This window comes from Erpetoichthys calabaricus, chromosome 9 (genome assembly GCF_900747795.2).
Source record: "Erpetoichthys calabaricus chromosome 9, fErpCal1.3, whole genome shotgun sequence".
NCBI lineage: Eukaryota > Metazoa > Chordata > Cladistia > Polypteriformes > Polypteridae > Erpetoichthys > Erpetoichthys calabaricus.
Window position 1 is genome coordinate 163,147,122 of NC_041402.2, and position 18,412 is coordinate 163,165,533.

Consider the following 18,412-nt stretch of genomic DNA (forward strand, 5'->3'; position numbering starts at 1 on the left):
GAATAAATGCTCTTCTTTGCTTCATGTCATGCTTAACAGAACAGAGTGGAATATATGTCTAAATGTTTTTTATATGTGAGTTTTCAAACTGATTATCACACATCTTTTTTTGTACCAGAATTAATTTCTCACTCTATTGTGATTATTATCTGTTTGTGTGATGAATGTGTCAGAGCACTTAAAAGGGTGGTATGCCAAAAGGTGAAGGACTAATTCATATTTGATTTGATAATTAACAGTTAGAAGCAATACTCTTTTAGAAAGGAGCTTGTTTAGCAGAAGTGTTCATCATAAAAGAAAATAAAGTACCCTAAAAAATGGCTCAAATCTTTAGAAATGTGTTACACTTCAAAAGTAAGGACTGTTCTGAACAAAACAAATTATCTCACTAAACATATAATGCTATTTTGAGGTGTGCAACTGACCAGCCCTAACGCTAATGCCCATTGTGAATACACTTACAAGGCAATGCGCTAATAGACATTATTGACTACTTGCATCTAAGACTAAATATCATATCCACTCCTTGCATGGGCCTGAGATTCTGTTCAATAAACAGAAGACTCCACGTGGCCTGAGGCTAAGAACCACAAAGATCAATCTGCCTGACCGGAGAATAAACACCGGCCCTCTTGAAGTCCTACCTCATAATGTGGGCTAAGAATCTCCTTTTTAGCATATGGATCCATCTTGTAGGTAAATCAGTCTGTCACAAATTGGTTTTGTTGGATTGTTCACCAAGTAGATTTAGCCATATATAATGGTTTAACCACAGATGGGGTGTGCATCATTTTAGCATGGTTATGAAACTGAAGTCTCTCTCTTTCAGCCATTGTACATATCATTTTGTGAGTTTAAATATGAAGAGCAGAAATTCAACATCTATCTATCAAGGCAAAAATGCACTGTTGATGGTTTGCCAGTTAAAAATATGTTAATTTTAAAAGAATAAGTATGAAAAATATAGTACTAACATATTCTTGACAGAGTAAGAAAAGTAAAAAAGGAAAAAGCTGAAAATTATTCTTAACTTTATTTAAACATGCCAAAAACACAACATTACAAATAAAACTAGCAGACACTTTTGTGCATTAATTATGTAAACACAAAAAGAACCGAGACTGAAATGTTTGCTAAAAAAGCTCTGACTACACATTTGAAAATGCTACATGCTGTAAAACTTGTGTAAATGTGCAGCCAGCCACCCCCACGCTAAAGAAACACTGGTGGCCACATTTGTGAGCAAGATCTCATATGAGCACATTCGCTTCTTGTAGCATCACAGGCGCCAGTTTATTTGATCTTCTAAAACCACTGAGGCATCTCCTGCAAAGCACTATATGCCGTCTACAAACGGTCTGCAGCACTTTTGAAACATCTGAGGGTGATTCTGAGCAAGCAGCAAAGCAGTGCAACCATAGAAACTGATGCTCAACTCTTCAAATTCAGACACTTTCCTGCTAACCTCAAAACACCTGCAAGCTTAAAGAGAAATGCACAAATCTTGTGTTTTATCTAAAAGGAAAGATTAGAGTAGTTCACGCAGAATAAAAACATTTTGCATTGCAAATTAGGGGAGGTAAAGAAAAATGTCTACCTATTTAAATCGGAGTTATAATACTTTTTTGCCTGCTTCTATCCTCATCACCAAAGAAATGTTCAGTCAACGACTTTTCTTACAGATTGTTAGATATCAGTAAAATGTTTTTCATTCTAAATCACTAACATACAGCAAACCTTGATACAGAAGACTTCATGAGTGTGGTATAACTTACCACAACAAAAAATCAATACATAAAAATAAATTAGCACGTTATTTGATAAACTTCTCATATGGTTGGTGTATGCAAAGTTTAGTCCTGGATACAATTGCTGCATTCTTTGAATGTTCCCAGTACTATATAGTACACCAAATGCAGTCATCCTTTTACCAATTACAAACCTCATTAATATGAGATCATTAGTATTTAAAATAATTGAGTATTTATATTATTCTATCACTTCTATGCTTAAATTAAAATATAAGTAGAGTGTAATAATATGAAAAATAGAAGACATAAAAATATGTACTAATTGGTACATTATTTAATACTGTATATAAGGAAAGCATACATTACATGTTTGTAAATGATAGATCTATTCATCTAAAAGGAAATCATTTTGCCCATAGTAAAATTACATAATCATATCAGTTGACAAACATTATTCTGTTTATTCAGATTACTCAGCAGTTTTCTGATTAGTGCTAATTAAACTGCAGCACAAAAGAAAAAGTATCAGAGCAAAAAAAAACAATAATAAGGGTGAATGTTCTCATTCCAATTGAAATCTTCAAAATTAACATTGACAATTAGCTAAAAATGAATTTACATGTCGTTTGGTCTTCTATTTCTCCCTATTCATCTTTTTCCACTTCTATGTGGGGTCAATGTGCTTGACCAACCTTCTCTAAACAGCTCAGTCCTGCACTTCCTTGCTAGTCAAGCCCTATTCCTTCAGATCTTCTTTTACTTTATCCATCCACCTCTGTTTTGGTCTCCCTTGCTTTATCTTCCCCTGCACTTACATTCCTATCAACTCTTTTACCCATATTATTCATTGTCTCTCCTCATCACAGGTCCATACCACTTCAGCCTACTCTCTTGTACTTTCTTAGATATCTCTCCCATTTTTGTTGTACCTTTGAATGTCTCATTTCTTATTCTGTTGTTTTTGTAACTCCACACACCCATCTCAACATTCTCATTCTGCCACCTCTAACTTAATAACCTTGCGCCAAACTACATCAGTGACCTTCTCCATCACTATGTGCCTGCCCACCCACTAAGGTCCTCTGATTCTGGCAATCTTGTTGTGTCCCTCACTAATCTACACTCCATGGGTGACAAGGCCTTCAGCTGTATAGCGCCCAGACTCTGGAATGACCTACCAAAATTAATTAGATCAACTGACTCCATGAATTCTTTTAAAAAACAACTCAAAACTCATCTGTTCAGGAAGGCTTTTAGCTCTACTTGACTTTATTACCCTTCTCTCGGTTTACTTCTCTGTCAAGATGCTCATGTAACCTGTATGTGTGTGTGCTAGACCATCAATTATGTTGTCTGTTAGGCTTTTTTTTCTCTGAATTCACTGTCGTAATCTTCTTTATTTATTTATCTGGTTTGTACAATGCTATATACTGTATACCCTGCCGTTCTTTCTTATATTCTGTAAGTGCCTTGAGCATGGGAAAGGCGCTATATAAATGAAATGAATTATTAACTTCATCTCCTGCGCTCTCTTTACTGCCCATGTCTCAAATCCATACATCACTGCTGGTCTTACCACTGTCTCAAAAACCTTTACCTGTAAACTTCACCACAATTCAAAGATCACACAATACTCTTGATACCTTCTTCCAATTGTTCCATCCACACTGGACACTAGGGTTATCTGTGCATTTAGTTTTCCATCTTGGGCTATCACTGATCCTAGATATTTAAATGTATACACTCTTCTCAGTTGCTCTTTCTGAAGGCTAACCTCTGAAACCTGATCATCATTCAACCTTATATACTCCGTCTTATTCTTCAACCCTATATCTTCCAAAACCCTTCTCCATTCTTCTAACATCCATTGTACCTCCTCTTTTCTGATGCTACCCAACGTAATGTCATCAGCAAAAAGCATGCACCGAGGAGTTGGTTCTTTATCCCACGACTCAATCCATAACCAGATCAAAGAGGCAAGGACTTAAAAAAGATCTCTGATACAGGCCTATGTGATGAAATATTGACAAGATGACGGATAAATTTTAGGAAAGTGCTAATTACACAGAAAAAACATCGATATACAGCATACAGACTTTGTATATATTATTCACCCTCTGTAATAAGTGGCAAAGGTCTTCTAAATTATAGCAATACAACCTCACATTCATGCAAGAAATGGTGGACTGAAGATATTTTAAATTGTCACATAAGCAACTATATATTTAAAGAATCAAAAAAAGGAGGAGATGAAAAGTGTGCTAAATTAAACAAAGATTAAAACACAAACAAACAGAACAAGTTTGGAGGACAAGCACATTCAATTAATTTTAATTGAAACAAATAGCTATTTTTATGAAGCTAATGTATTTTAGGGTAAAATAATTTTAGAAATCAATGTTTCTGAATAGTAGGAAGATGACCCATGAATTTATTCATCTATCCTTTTTCTAATTCCTTTATCCAGTTCATCGTCATTGGACTAATCAAACCATATGCATGCAATTCAGTTTTCAATTAACAACCAGAATCTTTTAATTCGAAGTCCTTCTCATCACTTCTATATCTTAAATCTAGAACTACCATAATGTTTCTGTTTCCTACTGTAGGAGACACTGCTTTTTGAAAGTAAAAAGTGGCTGCCTGATCAAATTATCATTTCTTAACCATTGCATTCTGATATATAAAGTGACTGGGGGTGAAATTGCATACATGGAGTTTAATCTGCTTAAACCTGGGTTTGAATGCTGGATTGGTCACCATCTATTGTATGTAGAGTTTGTACATTTTCCCCATAGCTGCAAAGGTTTTTCTCCTTGCATACTGCTTGTTTTCCTCCTACATACAAAAGATGAAACACGTTTAGTGTTTCAAAAGTTGACTGGAGACAATAAAGTCCGACATATGAGTGAGCTGGGGTGTGTGCCCTGCAATGAATGAATGCTAGGTTGCTACCTTGTACCTGATGCTGATGGACTTTGGCTCTAAACTCCTGGAGAGAAAAGGATAGAATGGATGAATAAGAAACATGATCCTTTTTTGTTTATTTTCATATAAACAAAAATGTACTTCTAGCATCCACTATCCATTTTACAACTACATTTAAATACTAATTTTTATAAAAATGTGCAAGATAAACATTTTTGAGGAATAAAATGAACAAATATCCTAATTTGGAGTATAACAAAAGTACAGGTTTTACCCTTACTGCCTCACAGGCCTCAGCCATCTCAGTGTACAGAGTTTGCACATTTTTTCTCTGTCGCAGGGTGAATTTCTCCAGGTTCTTTGGTTTACAGTCATATGATACATATGTACTTATTACGTTAATAAGCAATTTTAAATTGGAACTGTATGACTGAGCGAGTCCCCTGTAATGTGCAGGCTTTGCTTCCTGGATTAGTTCCTGCCTTCTACCTGATGGTGACCTGAAGGATTCAACTGTTTATAAGTCTGTACGCAAATAATTGGGTTCAGAAAATGGATGGATGAGTACATAGAAAAGCAATTCCAGAACAGTACTTTGACACGACCAAAAAAAAAAGTGATACCACTTTTAAGGTCCAAAAACATTTTAAAAACATAAACACAATGACTGCGTGTAAAAGTACTTACTGTATATCAGGATTGTTGTTCTGACATTAATGAAGATTCAAACTGGATTTATGCAGTATGTAGTGAATAAATTATTAGAAATATACCACTTTCAGATTTACTAACAAAATCCTCACACTACTGTAATGTCTAGATATAAACACTGAATACTGTCTGCAAACCTAGAACCTAGGTTTAGTTTCATCCTTGCATCCAGTGCGGCGAGGATAGGTCTTCACACCTCTAAACCAAAATAAGCAAGTTTATCCATTTATCCACCCATCTTCCAAACCTGTTTTATCCTGAGCAGGGTCACAGGGAAGCTGGAGGCCATCTCAGCAAGCATTGAGTGCAATTTAGGAACAACCCATATGTTTAATGGATATCCAGTTCAGGGTCACATGGTGCCAGTGCCAGTCATTATACTGTCAACCACAATACAGCCATATTGAGTAACTAAACTTAGGACTGAACCTAATGGATGCATAAAGATTTCCACACATCTATTCCATTTCTGCTGTCCATTACTGAGTCCAAGCAACTGCCAAACACCCAGTATACATTTGTCACACCTAGTCTTAAGAACTTTCCTCTTTCTCAATATTAGGTACACATTTCTGAAAATCTACATAAACTTTCTGGCAGTCCTTAGAAGGGGAAACCTCAATGTAGACACATAAACACAGAAACTTAATAGGACACAAATACTCTTTAAAACATTGATTTTTTTTTTTTCTCCACAATCATGTGCTTGAATAAGCAAATTCCAAAAAAGGTTAAATGGATGGATTTTCAATATACTTAAACAGTCAAAAAACAGCATTATAAATGATCATGTATACAACTAGTACGGAGAACAGAGTGAAAGTATTAAAGCTGGACAGTGTATCTAATCTGTAAATCATTCATTTTTGGCTATTCAAAAGCAACTGAACCTACCGTATATTTTAAAGAAGCTTCTAATATAAGGCTTTTCAAGCCCGAACAAAACAGAAATTGCAACAATACTACGAGATTGCATCAGTTATAGTAGTTTCCTTATTGCTGCTTCAGAGGTTGCTGAAAAAAATACTCAGAAAAATACTTTCTGAATTCAATTTGCTTGCAAGCACAAGAAATATTTTCATTTTTTAAGTAAATTCCACAGCACACGTGCAGAAGAGCCGATGATGTCACAAACGAGTGTCAAACTCAACACACACGGTATAAGCACTTTTAAACGCCACGTTCCAATGCATTTGAACACCCGGAGCTTTTAAGAAAACAAGTAAAATTAATTTTCGAAATATACTAAACTACATGAAAGATGTCGTTTGATCAATAATGCATTTATACTCTTTAAGCATTTCTCTGGACTGCTTGAGACCACGCCTCGGTTAGTCTAGCCACTGCTGCACTACCACCCCCACCCCGCCCAGCGCATCTCGGGTAGATACCGTATTAACGAAAGTGACAAATTAAAGGAGTTCTAGCGACATAACTGATATAACTGTCGCTTTAAGTTTTTAAGACTACTTTCCGACTGCCGGACTAGAATGCGTATGTCCAAGACAGACTTCTACTTTCATCAATACTCTGATCTCAACGTGTAGTAAACCAAGCATAGGTTTTAACCGTTCAGGGAATAGTCTGCAATAAACTGAGCGGCCGGCTGCGTTGAAGTCAGACACCAATAATCGCAAAAAATAAGCGTGTTGACTTACCATCAAGCTTTTCAGTCTTTACGATCGTTAACGTCGGCTTCACGTCAACAGCTGCCTTCATGATCGGCGTTCTAAGTCAAATGTATGTTGACGCCTTTGTGCCTTTTTTCTCCTTCGTTACTCTGTATATGCGAGTCTAGTTAGCAGTTGCGAAAGCCTCCCGTTTAATGTTTCGAGCTCAGTACTGCTCCAGATGTTATTTTTTGGCTTTTCACCAACAAAGTGCACAACTTTTCTTCTCTTTCCCACGTTCTTTCTTGCTTTTTTCCTTCTCTTTTGCAAATTCAAAATTGTCTCTGGTGATGTTTCCCCCGCTTCCCCCCTTCCTCTCTCTCTCTCTCTCTTTCTATCTCTGTCTCTTGCACTCACTCTCTCGCTCGTTCACTCACTCCTTTAAGGGCGTTTCTCAGTCCGTTTCACTAGCTTTCTGAGGAGGCCGGACCATTTTCAGACGCTTATGAGGGGCTGGCTCTGTGAAGCCGCTTGTTGCGCGGCTCTACAAATCAATTATGTTCTTGTGTGGCCTTGCGTTTACATTACAAGCTTTTTCGACAACATTCATCTTTAACACAGCGGAGTAAAGGTGCATCTGAAATGAAAAATAACCAAAAAATCCTAAGAGTCTGCTAAATTTTTAGTATTGATCAAAATAATCCGTTAAAATTTTAAACTCGCCGTACAGTACTATTAATAAAAAAAAAAAAAAAACAATTGACGGGACGAGTCACAGTGCCGTGACGTTTAGCAATGAAGCGCCACAGCAAAAGAGGCTCGAGTTCGCTTTTTGTTGGTTTTACCGAATGCTCCATGTTTTTGCTTTGCATTTTTCCGGACACTTCAGTTTCCTCCCACACCTCATGGATATACGTGTTCTATATATTCAAGAATTACAGATTGACTATATGTGTTAACATAATTGTGCCTTGCAACAGTAGGACGTCCCGTCCTGAGTTAATATTGCAAGGGCGAGTTTAGACGATGTATGAATTGATAGGCAATACATTTCCCAATAAACTCGCGTGTATACAACTGAATATTTCTATCATCGTTGATTATATACGTGAACTTACACATCAGTCATTACTAAAATGGTCATTCATAATTAATTGGTTCCTTCATCCCTGCCCAGTTCTACACCTCAAAGTGTATGACAGTGACAGAATAATCTCAGTTGATGTGGACACTAAACAAAAAACAGCAATTACATGAGAGTGTTTGTATAAAAAACGGTGGTTAATTAGATGGACTGGTCACTAAACAACAAGATGAAGTGCTGCTGTATTTAGTTTGACTGGTAAGGAAGGCACTGCGCATGGAGCTTGTACAGATAGTGATTCTTGCCTCATCTAATGCTCTGTAGGCTCTTCTGCAGCATATTATGACCTTATTCTTTATCAGCATTACAGTATACACAGCATGCCAATATGCAACGTGCTGATCGGGAAAGTGAGGTGCTGTTAAATGAGCTAGTGGCAGGGTGCAAGAGGCCATGGAAGCAACAAAGAACAGCACAGACACCATGGGGATTTGCTGTGGAGACACATGGCTTGGTATGGGATTTCACTGGAGAGCTTCATTAGTTAGTTCTCTAAAATTTTGAGAAAATGGATAACAAATGCAATTATTTGTGCTTGAGAGCTAATGTAACATGGACAGACAATAAATACACTGAAGGCATGGAGAAAGTGGAGTGTGATCTTTTTAGTTAGTACTGTACTTGTATTTTTAAAAAGTACTCAGTATGTATGAAATCCCTAAAGACTGTAATGCAAAACTGTACAATAGTACATTAAGTTACACAAAAATGGTAATTCAGTAGCCAATAATTGCAACTGAGAAAAAAAAATTCAATCATTATTCAGGAGCTATTGATTCATTCTTATGAGCCATTCTATCAAAAATAAGTATGCAACCAAAAATTAAATGTCTCCAAAAGTATCCATGTTAAAGGGTAGCATTCTGAAACAGGTTTTAAATTTCTGAAATGTCAGGTTATATTGTTATTATATATACATACACACACACACATATTCACAAAGGAAATTTACCTTTCTGAATTGTCCAATTTGTTTTATAATGAAAAGGGAAAAATGATTCAATGCATTGGGTTTTTCAAGCAAATTGCATTGCACATGTGTATAATAAGCAAGAAGAAACCAAAAGTGAAGCTTAATATGGTAAAATACTGAATTAACTGAAGTATACTGAATAACAAACACGTTAGTAACATGCATATTGAAATCACAAAAAATGTATATGTTAGATCAAAAGGTGACTCTATATAGGAGTGTGTGCTGCAGCAGACAAGTGTCCCATCTAAATTTAAATATTTTGAGCATACTAAAATCACAAAAATGTACATGTTAGGTCACATGACGACTCTATGCATGAGTGTGTACTACTGTGGACAAGTGTCCCATCTAAATTTCATTCCTGGCTTTTACCCAGTGCAGCCAGGATAACTGCAACATCCAAATTGACTAAGTACACAACATCTTAGCTTTGTGCTCATTAACCTATAATGTGAAATAATATGAGCTCCAAATTTCGCACACAACTTTTTTTTTTTTAATAAAAATACAATGTAAAACTTAATGCTACATACAAATTGAAAGCAATCAAGACAATAGTCATTTGTCACTAACAATGAGAGTGAGACGGCTGGAAATCATAGGGTGTAAAAACCGTAAAGTATGATTATTATAACCAAAAACCTAAAAAATACACCTCTCCACTGCATGGCACATTCATGTGTGCACCCATACTGGGCCAATTTAGAGCCACTATTTATTTTTTAACGTTCAATGTTGCAGCTAGCCAACCCTGCATGTGGAGTCAAACCATTGCAGGGTGAAAGCTCACAACACCCCAACATTCTTTCATACTTGGCCAATTTAGAGTCTCAAATTAAACTATTATGCATACACTTTAGAAGAAAAGCAAAACACCCCACGAAAAACTCACACAGATACAAAGAGAAAATACAAATTCCATAGTAGCAGTGCCTGGGCTATGATTTAAACCAAAGATTCTGGAGCCTTTTACATTTATTAATCCTTTATTTAACCAAATAGCTCCTTTGAGATTTATTTCAAGAGAGTGACAGATAAAGAGAGAGGGAGAATGAGAGAAAGCCAGCTCTGAAACATCAAAACATCATGAAAATATAATCATGGAAAAAAGCTACATTTTTGGAATGAGAAAATTAGATTCTGAATTTTACAAATATTTGTCAATTTGATTTAGCCTTCTGAAAAAGCAACACTGGTTATGCAGTGAGGCACTGTGACTTTCTGAGCACATGGGAACTCATTAGGGGAAATAATACTCTGTGTCTAAGTGTATCTAAGTAATATCTAAGTGAAACATTGTCCAATCAGGTTTTATTTAAAATGTCTTATTTCAAAGCATAGGTAACAACAAGACAAGATCATAGTTAATCAGGTTTCTATTTATTTTCTGTGCTTTTCATGTTGTGTGACAGTGTTGTCAGACACTATGGATTAACCTGCTGTACTTTGTCACAAAAGCAGTCAATGTTTTATCAAATTGGCAAGATCTGGTACTTCTAAGTATGACTAAACCAGAGCCAGACCCACACACCAGACTAATTTATATGACATTCTGTTTTACTGTAGATATGCCATTCATACTGCAGTGAAACCACAGGCAGTCATAATACCTTCATAAGTATCAGGACAATGAGGGACTGGATGCAAACAGCTATTTTGAGAGGACCTGTCTGAAGTCCTCTCATCACACCTCCTACATGACCTTACAAGAAAATAGGACAATGCCCCAGGCCACACAAAGCTGCTGTAGGCATACCTCTCCTGAGGAATGAATGGTGGTGTGCAGGTGCTGCCTCAGCTGGCCTTCTTCCCTGACCTTAACACCCCACTGAGCACCTTACAGATGTCCTGTATCACAAAATCCAGAGATGTGACCCTCTGCTTATCAATGGCCAGCAGCTTCACAGGACCCACAACAGCTTTTAGACAGCATACCACAAGTGTAGATTTAGAGACTCACTGGCTCAATATGCCAGAGGTGTCAAGCAGTGGTGGCTGTAGGAGTCGCACAAGATGCTGAAGAATCACAATGCAACTGCTGTTAATGCTTACATTTATTATTGTTTTAGTTTTTTTGAACTGTTTACTTTGCCATTATTCTTATGTCTTTATTGTTATTTCACACACACAAACACACACACAACTTGCAATGAATCAATTAAAAAAATAACAGTAAGTATTGTATATGATCAAGCAAACCATACAGTGCCTAAAAAAAGTGTTCACCTCCTTGGAGGTTTTAACATTTTATTGTTATACAACATTGAATCACTGTGAATTTTATTTGGCTTTTTGGATATTAATCAATAGAAACAGACTCTTTAATGTCAAACTGAAATCAGATCTCAGTAAAGTGTTCTAAATTAATTACAAGTATAAAATACAAAATAACTGACAGCATAAGTATTCACCTCCTTCAAATCAGTATTAGTAGATGGCAGCCATGACATCCCTGAGTCTGTGTGCACAGGTCTATCAGCTTTGCATGTCAGGCCACTGCCATCATTCCATATTCTTCTTGAATCTCTATGTATCACCCATTCTCCCTTGCAACCCCTGCAGATTTTGTTTTTTTAATCCAGCCCTCTGGTGTTTTTTTTCTGTCCTCCTGGCCATTGGAGCTTACTTTATTCTTTGTTATTTAGTATTGCCTAATGTTATGTTTATTTTAAAAAAACTTTTCTTTCATTATCTTGTAAAGCACATTGAGCTACTACACCATTTGTATGAAAATGTGCTATATACAGTGCATCCGGAAAGTATTCACAGCGCATCACTTTTTCCACATTTTGTTATGTTACAGCCTTATTCCAAAATGGATTAAATTCATTTTTTTCCTCAGAATTCTACACACAACACCCCACAATGACAATGTCAAAAAAAGTTTACTTGAGGTTTTTGCAAATTTATTAAAAATAAAAAAACTGAGAAAGCACATGTACATAAGTATTCACAGCCTTTGTCATGAAGCTCAAAATTGAGCTCAGGTGCATCCTGTTTCCCCTGATCATCCTTGAGATGTTTCTGCAGCTTAATTGGAGTCCACCTGTGGTAAATTCAGTTGATTGAACATGATTTGGAAAGGCACACACCTGTCTATATAAGGTCCCACAGTTGACAGTTCATGTCAGAGCACAAACCAAGCATGAAGTCAAAGGAATTGTCTGTAGACCTCCGAAACAGGATTGTCTCGAGGCACAAATCTGGGGAAGGTTACAGAAAAATTTCTGCTGCTTTGAAGGTCCCAATGAGCACAGTGGCCTCCATCATCCGTAAGTGGAAGAAGTTCAAAACCACCAGGACTCTTCCTAGAGGTGGCCGGCCATCTAAACTCAGCGATCAGGGGAGAAGGGCCTTCGTCAGGGAGGTGACCAAGAACCCGATGGTCACTCTGTCAGAGCTCCAGAGATCCTCTGTGGAGAGAGGAGAACCTTCCAGAAGGACAACCATCTCTGCAGCAATCCACCAATCAGGCCTGTATGGTAGAGTGGTCAGACGGAAGCCACTCCTTAGTAAAAGGCACATGGCAGCCCGCCTGGAGTTTGCCAAAAGGCACCTGAAGGACTCTCAGACCATGAGAAAGAAAATTCTCTGGTCTGATGAGACAAAGATTGAACTCTTTGGTGTGAATGTCGGGCGTCACGTTTGGAGGAAATCAGGCACCGCTCATCACCAGGCCAATACCATCCCTACAGTGAAGCATGGTGGTGGCAGCATCATGCTGTGGGGATGTTTTTCAGCTGCAGGAACTGGGAGACTAGTCAAGATAAAGGGAAAGATGACTGCAGCAATGTACAGAGACATCCTGGATGAAAACCTTCTCCAGAGCGCTCTTGACCTCAGACTGGGGCGACGGTTCATCTTTCAGCAGGACAACGACCCTAAGCACACAGCCAAGATATCAAAGGAGTGGCTTCAGGACAACTCTGTGAATGTCCTTGAGTAGCCCAGTCAGAGCCCAGACTTGAATCCTTTTGAACATCTCTGGAGAGATCTTAAAATGGCTGTGCACCGATGCTTCCCCTCCAACCTGATGGAGCTTGTGAGGTGCTGCAAAGAGGAATGGGCGAAACTGGCCAAGGATAGGTGTGCCAAGCTTGTGGCATCATATTCAAAAAGACTTGAGGCTGTAATTGCTGCCAAAGGTGCTTCGATAACGTATTGAGCAAAGGCTGTGAATACTTATGTACATGGGATTTCTCAGTTTTTTTATTTTTAATAAATTTGCAAAAACCTCAAGTAAACTCTTTTCACGTTGTCATTATGGGGTGTTGTGTGTAGAATTCTGAGGAAAAAAATGAATTTAATCCATTTTGGAATAAGGCCGTAACATAACAAAATGTGGAAAAAGTGATGCACTGTGAATACTTTCCGAATGCACTGTAAATAAATATTGTTGTTGTTCTTTACAAAATTGCTTCAGCTCTGTCACACTGCATGGGGATCATGAATGAACAGCCATTTCCCAAGTCTAGCCATAAATTCTCTGTTAGATTGGGATCTGGACTCTGACTAGGCCACTCTTTGCATTAACATTGTTTTTAAGCATTCATGTGTAGCTTTTGCTTGATGCTTTTGGCTTGTATCTCTGGAAAATAAATAATCTCCCAAGATGCAAGTTTCTTGCAGACTGCATTAAGGTCTCCTCCAGGATTTCCCTGTAATTCACAATGTTAATTTTACCCTCTACCCTCTGAAGCCTTCCGTGGCTTGTTTTGTGAGGCAGAATGCCTACAGGGGGCTGGGCGGTCTCGTGGCCTCGGAACCCCTGCAGATTTTTTTTAATTCTCCAGCCGTCTAGTTTTTTTTTGTTTTTTTTCTGTTCTCTCTGGTCATCGGACCCTACTTTTATTCTATGTTAATTAGTGTTCCCTTATTTTAATTCTTATTTATTTTATCTTTTTTTCTCTTTCTTCATTATGTAAAGCAGTTTGAGCTACATCACTTGTAGGAAAATGTGCTATATAAATAAATGTTGTTGTTATTGTTTTAAATAATGTAAAATGTTTGCCAAACATGGTTCATGACCAAACATGGTCATAAAACTCAAGTCTGGTCACATCATACTGTAAGTCACCAAATTTCATTCTTGCAAACTCTTAATTGAGATGTTGTACGTTTTTTATTATTAATTATTATTATTAGTAGTAGTAGTAGTAGTAGTATTAGTATTTTAACAATGGCTTTCTCTTTGTCACTCTCCCATAAAGTTGTAACTGGTGAAGCATTCAAGCAACTGCTGTTGCATTCACACTCTCTCCAATTTCAGCCACTGGAGCTTGTAACTTCTTCAGAGTTATCAGAGGTATCTTAGTGGCTTTCCTCACTAATCATCTTTTTACACAATCATTCGTTTTTTGTAAACAGACTTACTCTAAGACGATTTACAGCTATGTTACAGTATATACTTTCTAGTTTTTTAATCAATTTAACTAGACTGCAAGTGATATTAATTGATTTGTATATTTTCTTATATATTACCCCTGACTTGTGCTTTTCAATCACCTTTTCACAGAGTTGCTTGGAGTGTTCCTTTCTCTTCATTGTGTAGTTTAGGTCACCATACTGACTAACCGTAAGTTGGACCTTCCAGATCAGGTGCATTTAGACTAGAATCAACTGAATCCTCATGACTACATGCAGGTTATCTTCACCTAACTAACTCTGTGACTTCTAAAACCAATTGGCTGCACTTGTGGTGATTTACGTATGTAATACTTATGCAATCAATTAGCTGTTGTTTTATATTTGGAATTAATTTAGACCACTCTGCAGTTACCGGTTTTCACTTTGATATTAAAGAGTTTTTTTCTGTAGACCAGTGTCAAAAATACCAAGTCAAATCCACTGTGATTCAGTGTTTTATAACAATAAAATGTGAAAATGTCCAAGTGGTGTATTATTTTTAAAGGCACTGTATTTTTAAAGGCTAATTACATGAATAACATAACAGCAGGTGCTAAGACAAATCCACACAAGTATGGGAAGAATAAGCAATAATAAGATACACAGTGATTCAATCTAACGTCTAATGCTGAAGCATTAGCCAATCTGTCATACTGTCATTTCAAAAACCTCTGTCATTTTAATTATTTTCAATGGGAATCTTGCAGGATTTATTATTATAAAAGAAAATATTCAAATTATATTCCATTTTTATAAGCAATTAATATCTGGTGAAAATCAAACCTAATACAAAAAACTATAGTATTTTAAATTAATTTACTTATTAATTTAATTTTAGTGTCAGTTTAAGTTTCTGAACTTTGCCTTGTCATAACACTGTAATTTTGAAAAACCTGTCCAAGAACTATTGCTATATTTTAACAATGTGTATTAACTATTATATTGAACAAATTAGGTAAAATCTTTGAATGTTGCAAAAAAAAAAATCTTTCAACCACATGATGTTATAGATAGATAGATAGATAGATAGATAGATAGATAGATAGATAGATAGATAGATAGATAGATAGATAGATAGATAGATAGATAGATAGATAGATAGGGTGCATAAAACTGGGGAAGTGTGTGTATTATATAAACATCCTGCCATATGTAAATATAAATTCCCTAAATCTTTTTGTTTGTTAATGACCAATATGTTTGGAGATTTTCAGGCAAGGTAAACAGAGTTTCGGAGGTGAAGTAAGGTAGGGTAGTTGCACAAACTAATCATAGCAATGGAGAATGCCAGAATTTCACAGTATTCTGCATAATTGACAGTAATGATGCTATAAATCTATAGAGCAAGTCTACAACAACATAAATACCTAGCATGCAGTACAAACATACATAATGCTGGTATAAAGCAGCTAGATTCATTTCTGCACTACAACTCAAATGTCCATAAACTAACCATGCTTGTAAAGGCTATATGATAAATAATGCAGCATTTTTTTCCAAATATGCAAAACAGCTATAACATAAAAGATGAAAAAAGAAATTTAGTTTCAGATATGTATTTTTCATTCACAATCATGCATTACTAAAAAATCAAGTCCTCACATTTGCATGCTTGGCATTCATTCCAATATTTACTTCAATGAATGAATCTTTTTCATAATTAAATTTAGGTTTTATTCATCACAGTCAATGAGCATGTCTTGATTTGTGAGGTATTTTAAATTTGTGTATTTATTTTTAGATCACAAACTTGATAAAAGGAAATTACCATATTATGTAAGTAATTCTGTTAAGTAATTTCTTGGTTCTGGGACTAAGCTGATTTTGTATGATGTGAATAAAGTATGGTGGGTTTTCCTTTAAATTGACTAAAGGCTAAGTGAGGGGAAGATGCCTTCGGTTGCCCCACTGCTACTGTTTTGATTAACTTTAAAGCATACTCATGAACTTAAGTAAAAGAATATTACAATTATGCTGAATATTTATTAAGAGCACACCTCCCATTTCATTGCCCCCTTACCCTTAATAGCAGTAAATCTCAACAGTTCATATAAATTAGTGTGGGTTTATAGATTCATTTTTACCTGCACAAATGACTATTTACCACCATTTACTTGGTCATATGGGATTTGTAGGAATATCCACTCTGAAATGAGTAGGGATAGACATGGATGTCCTACCTCAATATTTCATGAGTGTAGTTTTAGAGATTGCTTACTCAAATAGGTAAGTTCTGCATCTATGCATCACTACAACACACACCTTGCAAATGCTTATGTCACGACTGTCCCTATAGGAACTCATCTATTCATTTATAGCTACCTTATTCTGATCACATCTGCAAGGAGCCAGTGCCCATTCTAGCAGCATCCAATATAAAGGAGGATCCATCCCTAAAGCCAGTGCCAGAACATTGCAGGGCACAGTCACTCATGCAAGGCAAAGTTAGACTCAACATGTAAGTTTACAATCATGTATTCAGGATGTAGGAGAAAAACCAACAGAGGCATGGGGAGAACATGATAAAATCCACACAGACTGTGCTCAGGCTGGAACTCAAATCCAAAATTTTGGAGCTGGAATACTAAACACTCCAGGAATACAGGTTATGGTTAACATATTTAAAAGAGACACTATATTAAGCATTGCCAAGTGAAACAACCAGTATTCACAGCTATATTCCAATAAAATACTGTACATAAATGTTAAGAAAGTACAACAGACATTTAAGGAAAGAGCTCTATTGGTTGGACAAAGTATGTATCTTGAAAAGTATGTGGAGATCTGTGAAGGGTTTCAAAACTGGCTTATTTGGAGTTCCTGTTTTTGTTGGGGTTTTTTTGTTGGTGGGAGGCGGTGGTTGTTGTTTGGCCAGGTATTGGGTACCTTGAAGACTTATCCTGCACTAACACAAGATGCTGACTTGGACCTACAAATGTACAAAAACACAGACCATTAAGGTGTGTTGTTATTTTCAGTGTTTCAATATTGAGCGGAGAACGGTGTGTGAACTTCCTAGGGCAGTAATGGCAGGCTAATCAAAGTGATGCCATACTGCCAACTGACCACAGTTCTTATTAAACGCACACTGACAAATTACCTTAAAATTTGTTTTAAATACAGAAGCCTTTCTATGCCATATATTCTGTTGGTTAGCGTTTGAGAAGTATGAGAAAGCCACATAGAAAGAAGAAAGAGTAAAGAAGTATACTTAGGTATAAAGGAGGAATTTGGGACATGTATAGAAAGCAGACTAGTAAGCTATACAACATGCTACAGTATCAGTGGGACACTGATGGAACATTCATAAAACAAGGCTAAAAAGCGGAGTTGGCTTTTAATCTTTGTACATTGATACATTACATAATACATCTAAAATCACATGTTTTCTGTTGTTAATACATCCCAACCCAATTCACTATGCACTTTACAGTGGGGCAGAAAAGTATTTAGTCAGCCACCAATTGTGCAAGTTCTCCCACTTAAAAAGATGAGAGAGGCCTGTAATTTTCATCATAGGTATACCTCAACTATGAGAGACAAAATGAGAAAAAAAAATCCAGAAAATCACATTGTCTGATTTTTGAAGAATTTATTTGCAAATTATGGTGGAAAAAAGTATTGGTCAATAACAAAAGTTCATCTCAATACTTTGTTATATACCCTTTGTTTCTGGTGTCCTTTGACAGCTCTTTGGTCCTGGCCATAGTGGAGTTTGGAGTGTGACTGTTTGAGGTTGTGGACAGGCGTCTTTTATATTGATAACGAGTTCAAACAGGTGCCATTAATACAGGTAACGAGTGGAGGACAGAGGAGCCTCTTACAGAAGAAGTTATAGGTCTGTGAGAGCCAGAAATCTTGCTTGTTTGTAGGTGACGAAATACTT

The 18,412-nt window shown here is 36.6% G+C and overlaps 1 protein-coding gene across 2 annotated transcripts in view; it reads right to left on the bottom strand.

Annotated features, from left to right (window-relative positions):
- Positions 1-18,412, bottom strand: part of ets1 (v-ets avian erythroblastosis virus E26 oncogene homolog 1) — a 112,791-nt gene that overhangs the window by 55,706 nt on the left and 38,673 nt on the right. The window contains exon 1 of one of the 2 annotated variants that reach the window (XM_028810348.2): positions 7,049-7,673. The exons of the other annotated variant lie outside the window; for it this stretch is intronic. Coding sequence (XP_028666181.1) covers positions 7,049-7,109 — 61 coding nt within the window. The 5' untranslated portion in view covers positions 7,110-7,673. Of the gene's footprint in view, positions 1-7,048; positions 7,674-18,412 lie in introns of those variants that run through there. 2 annotated transcript variants of the gene reach the window in all.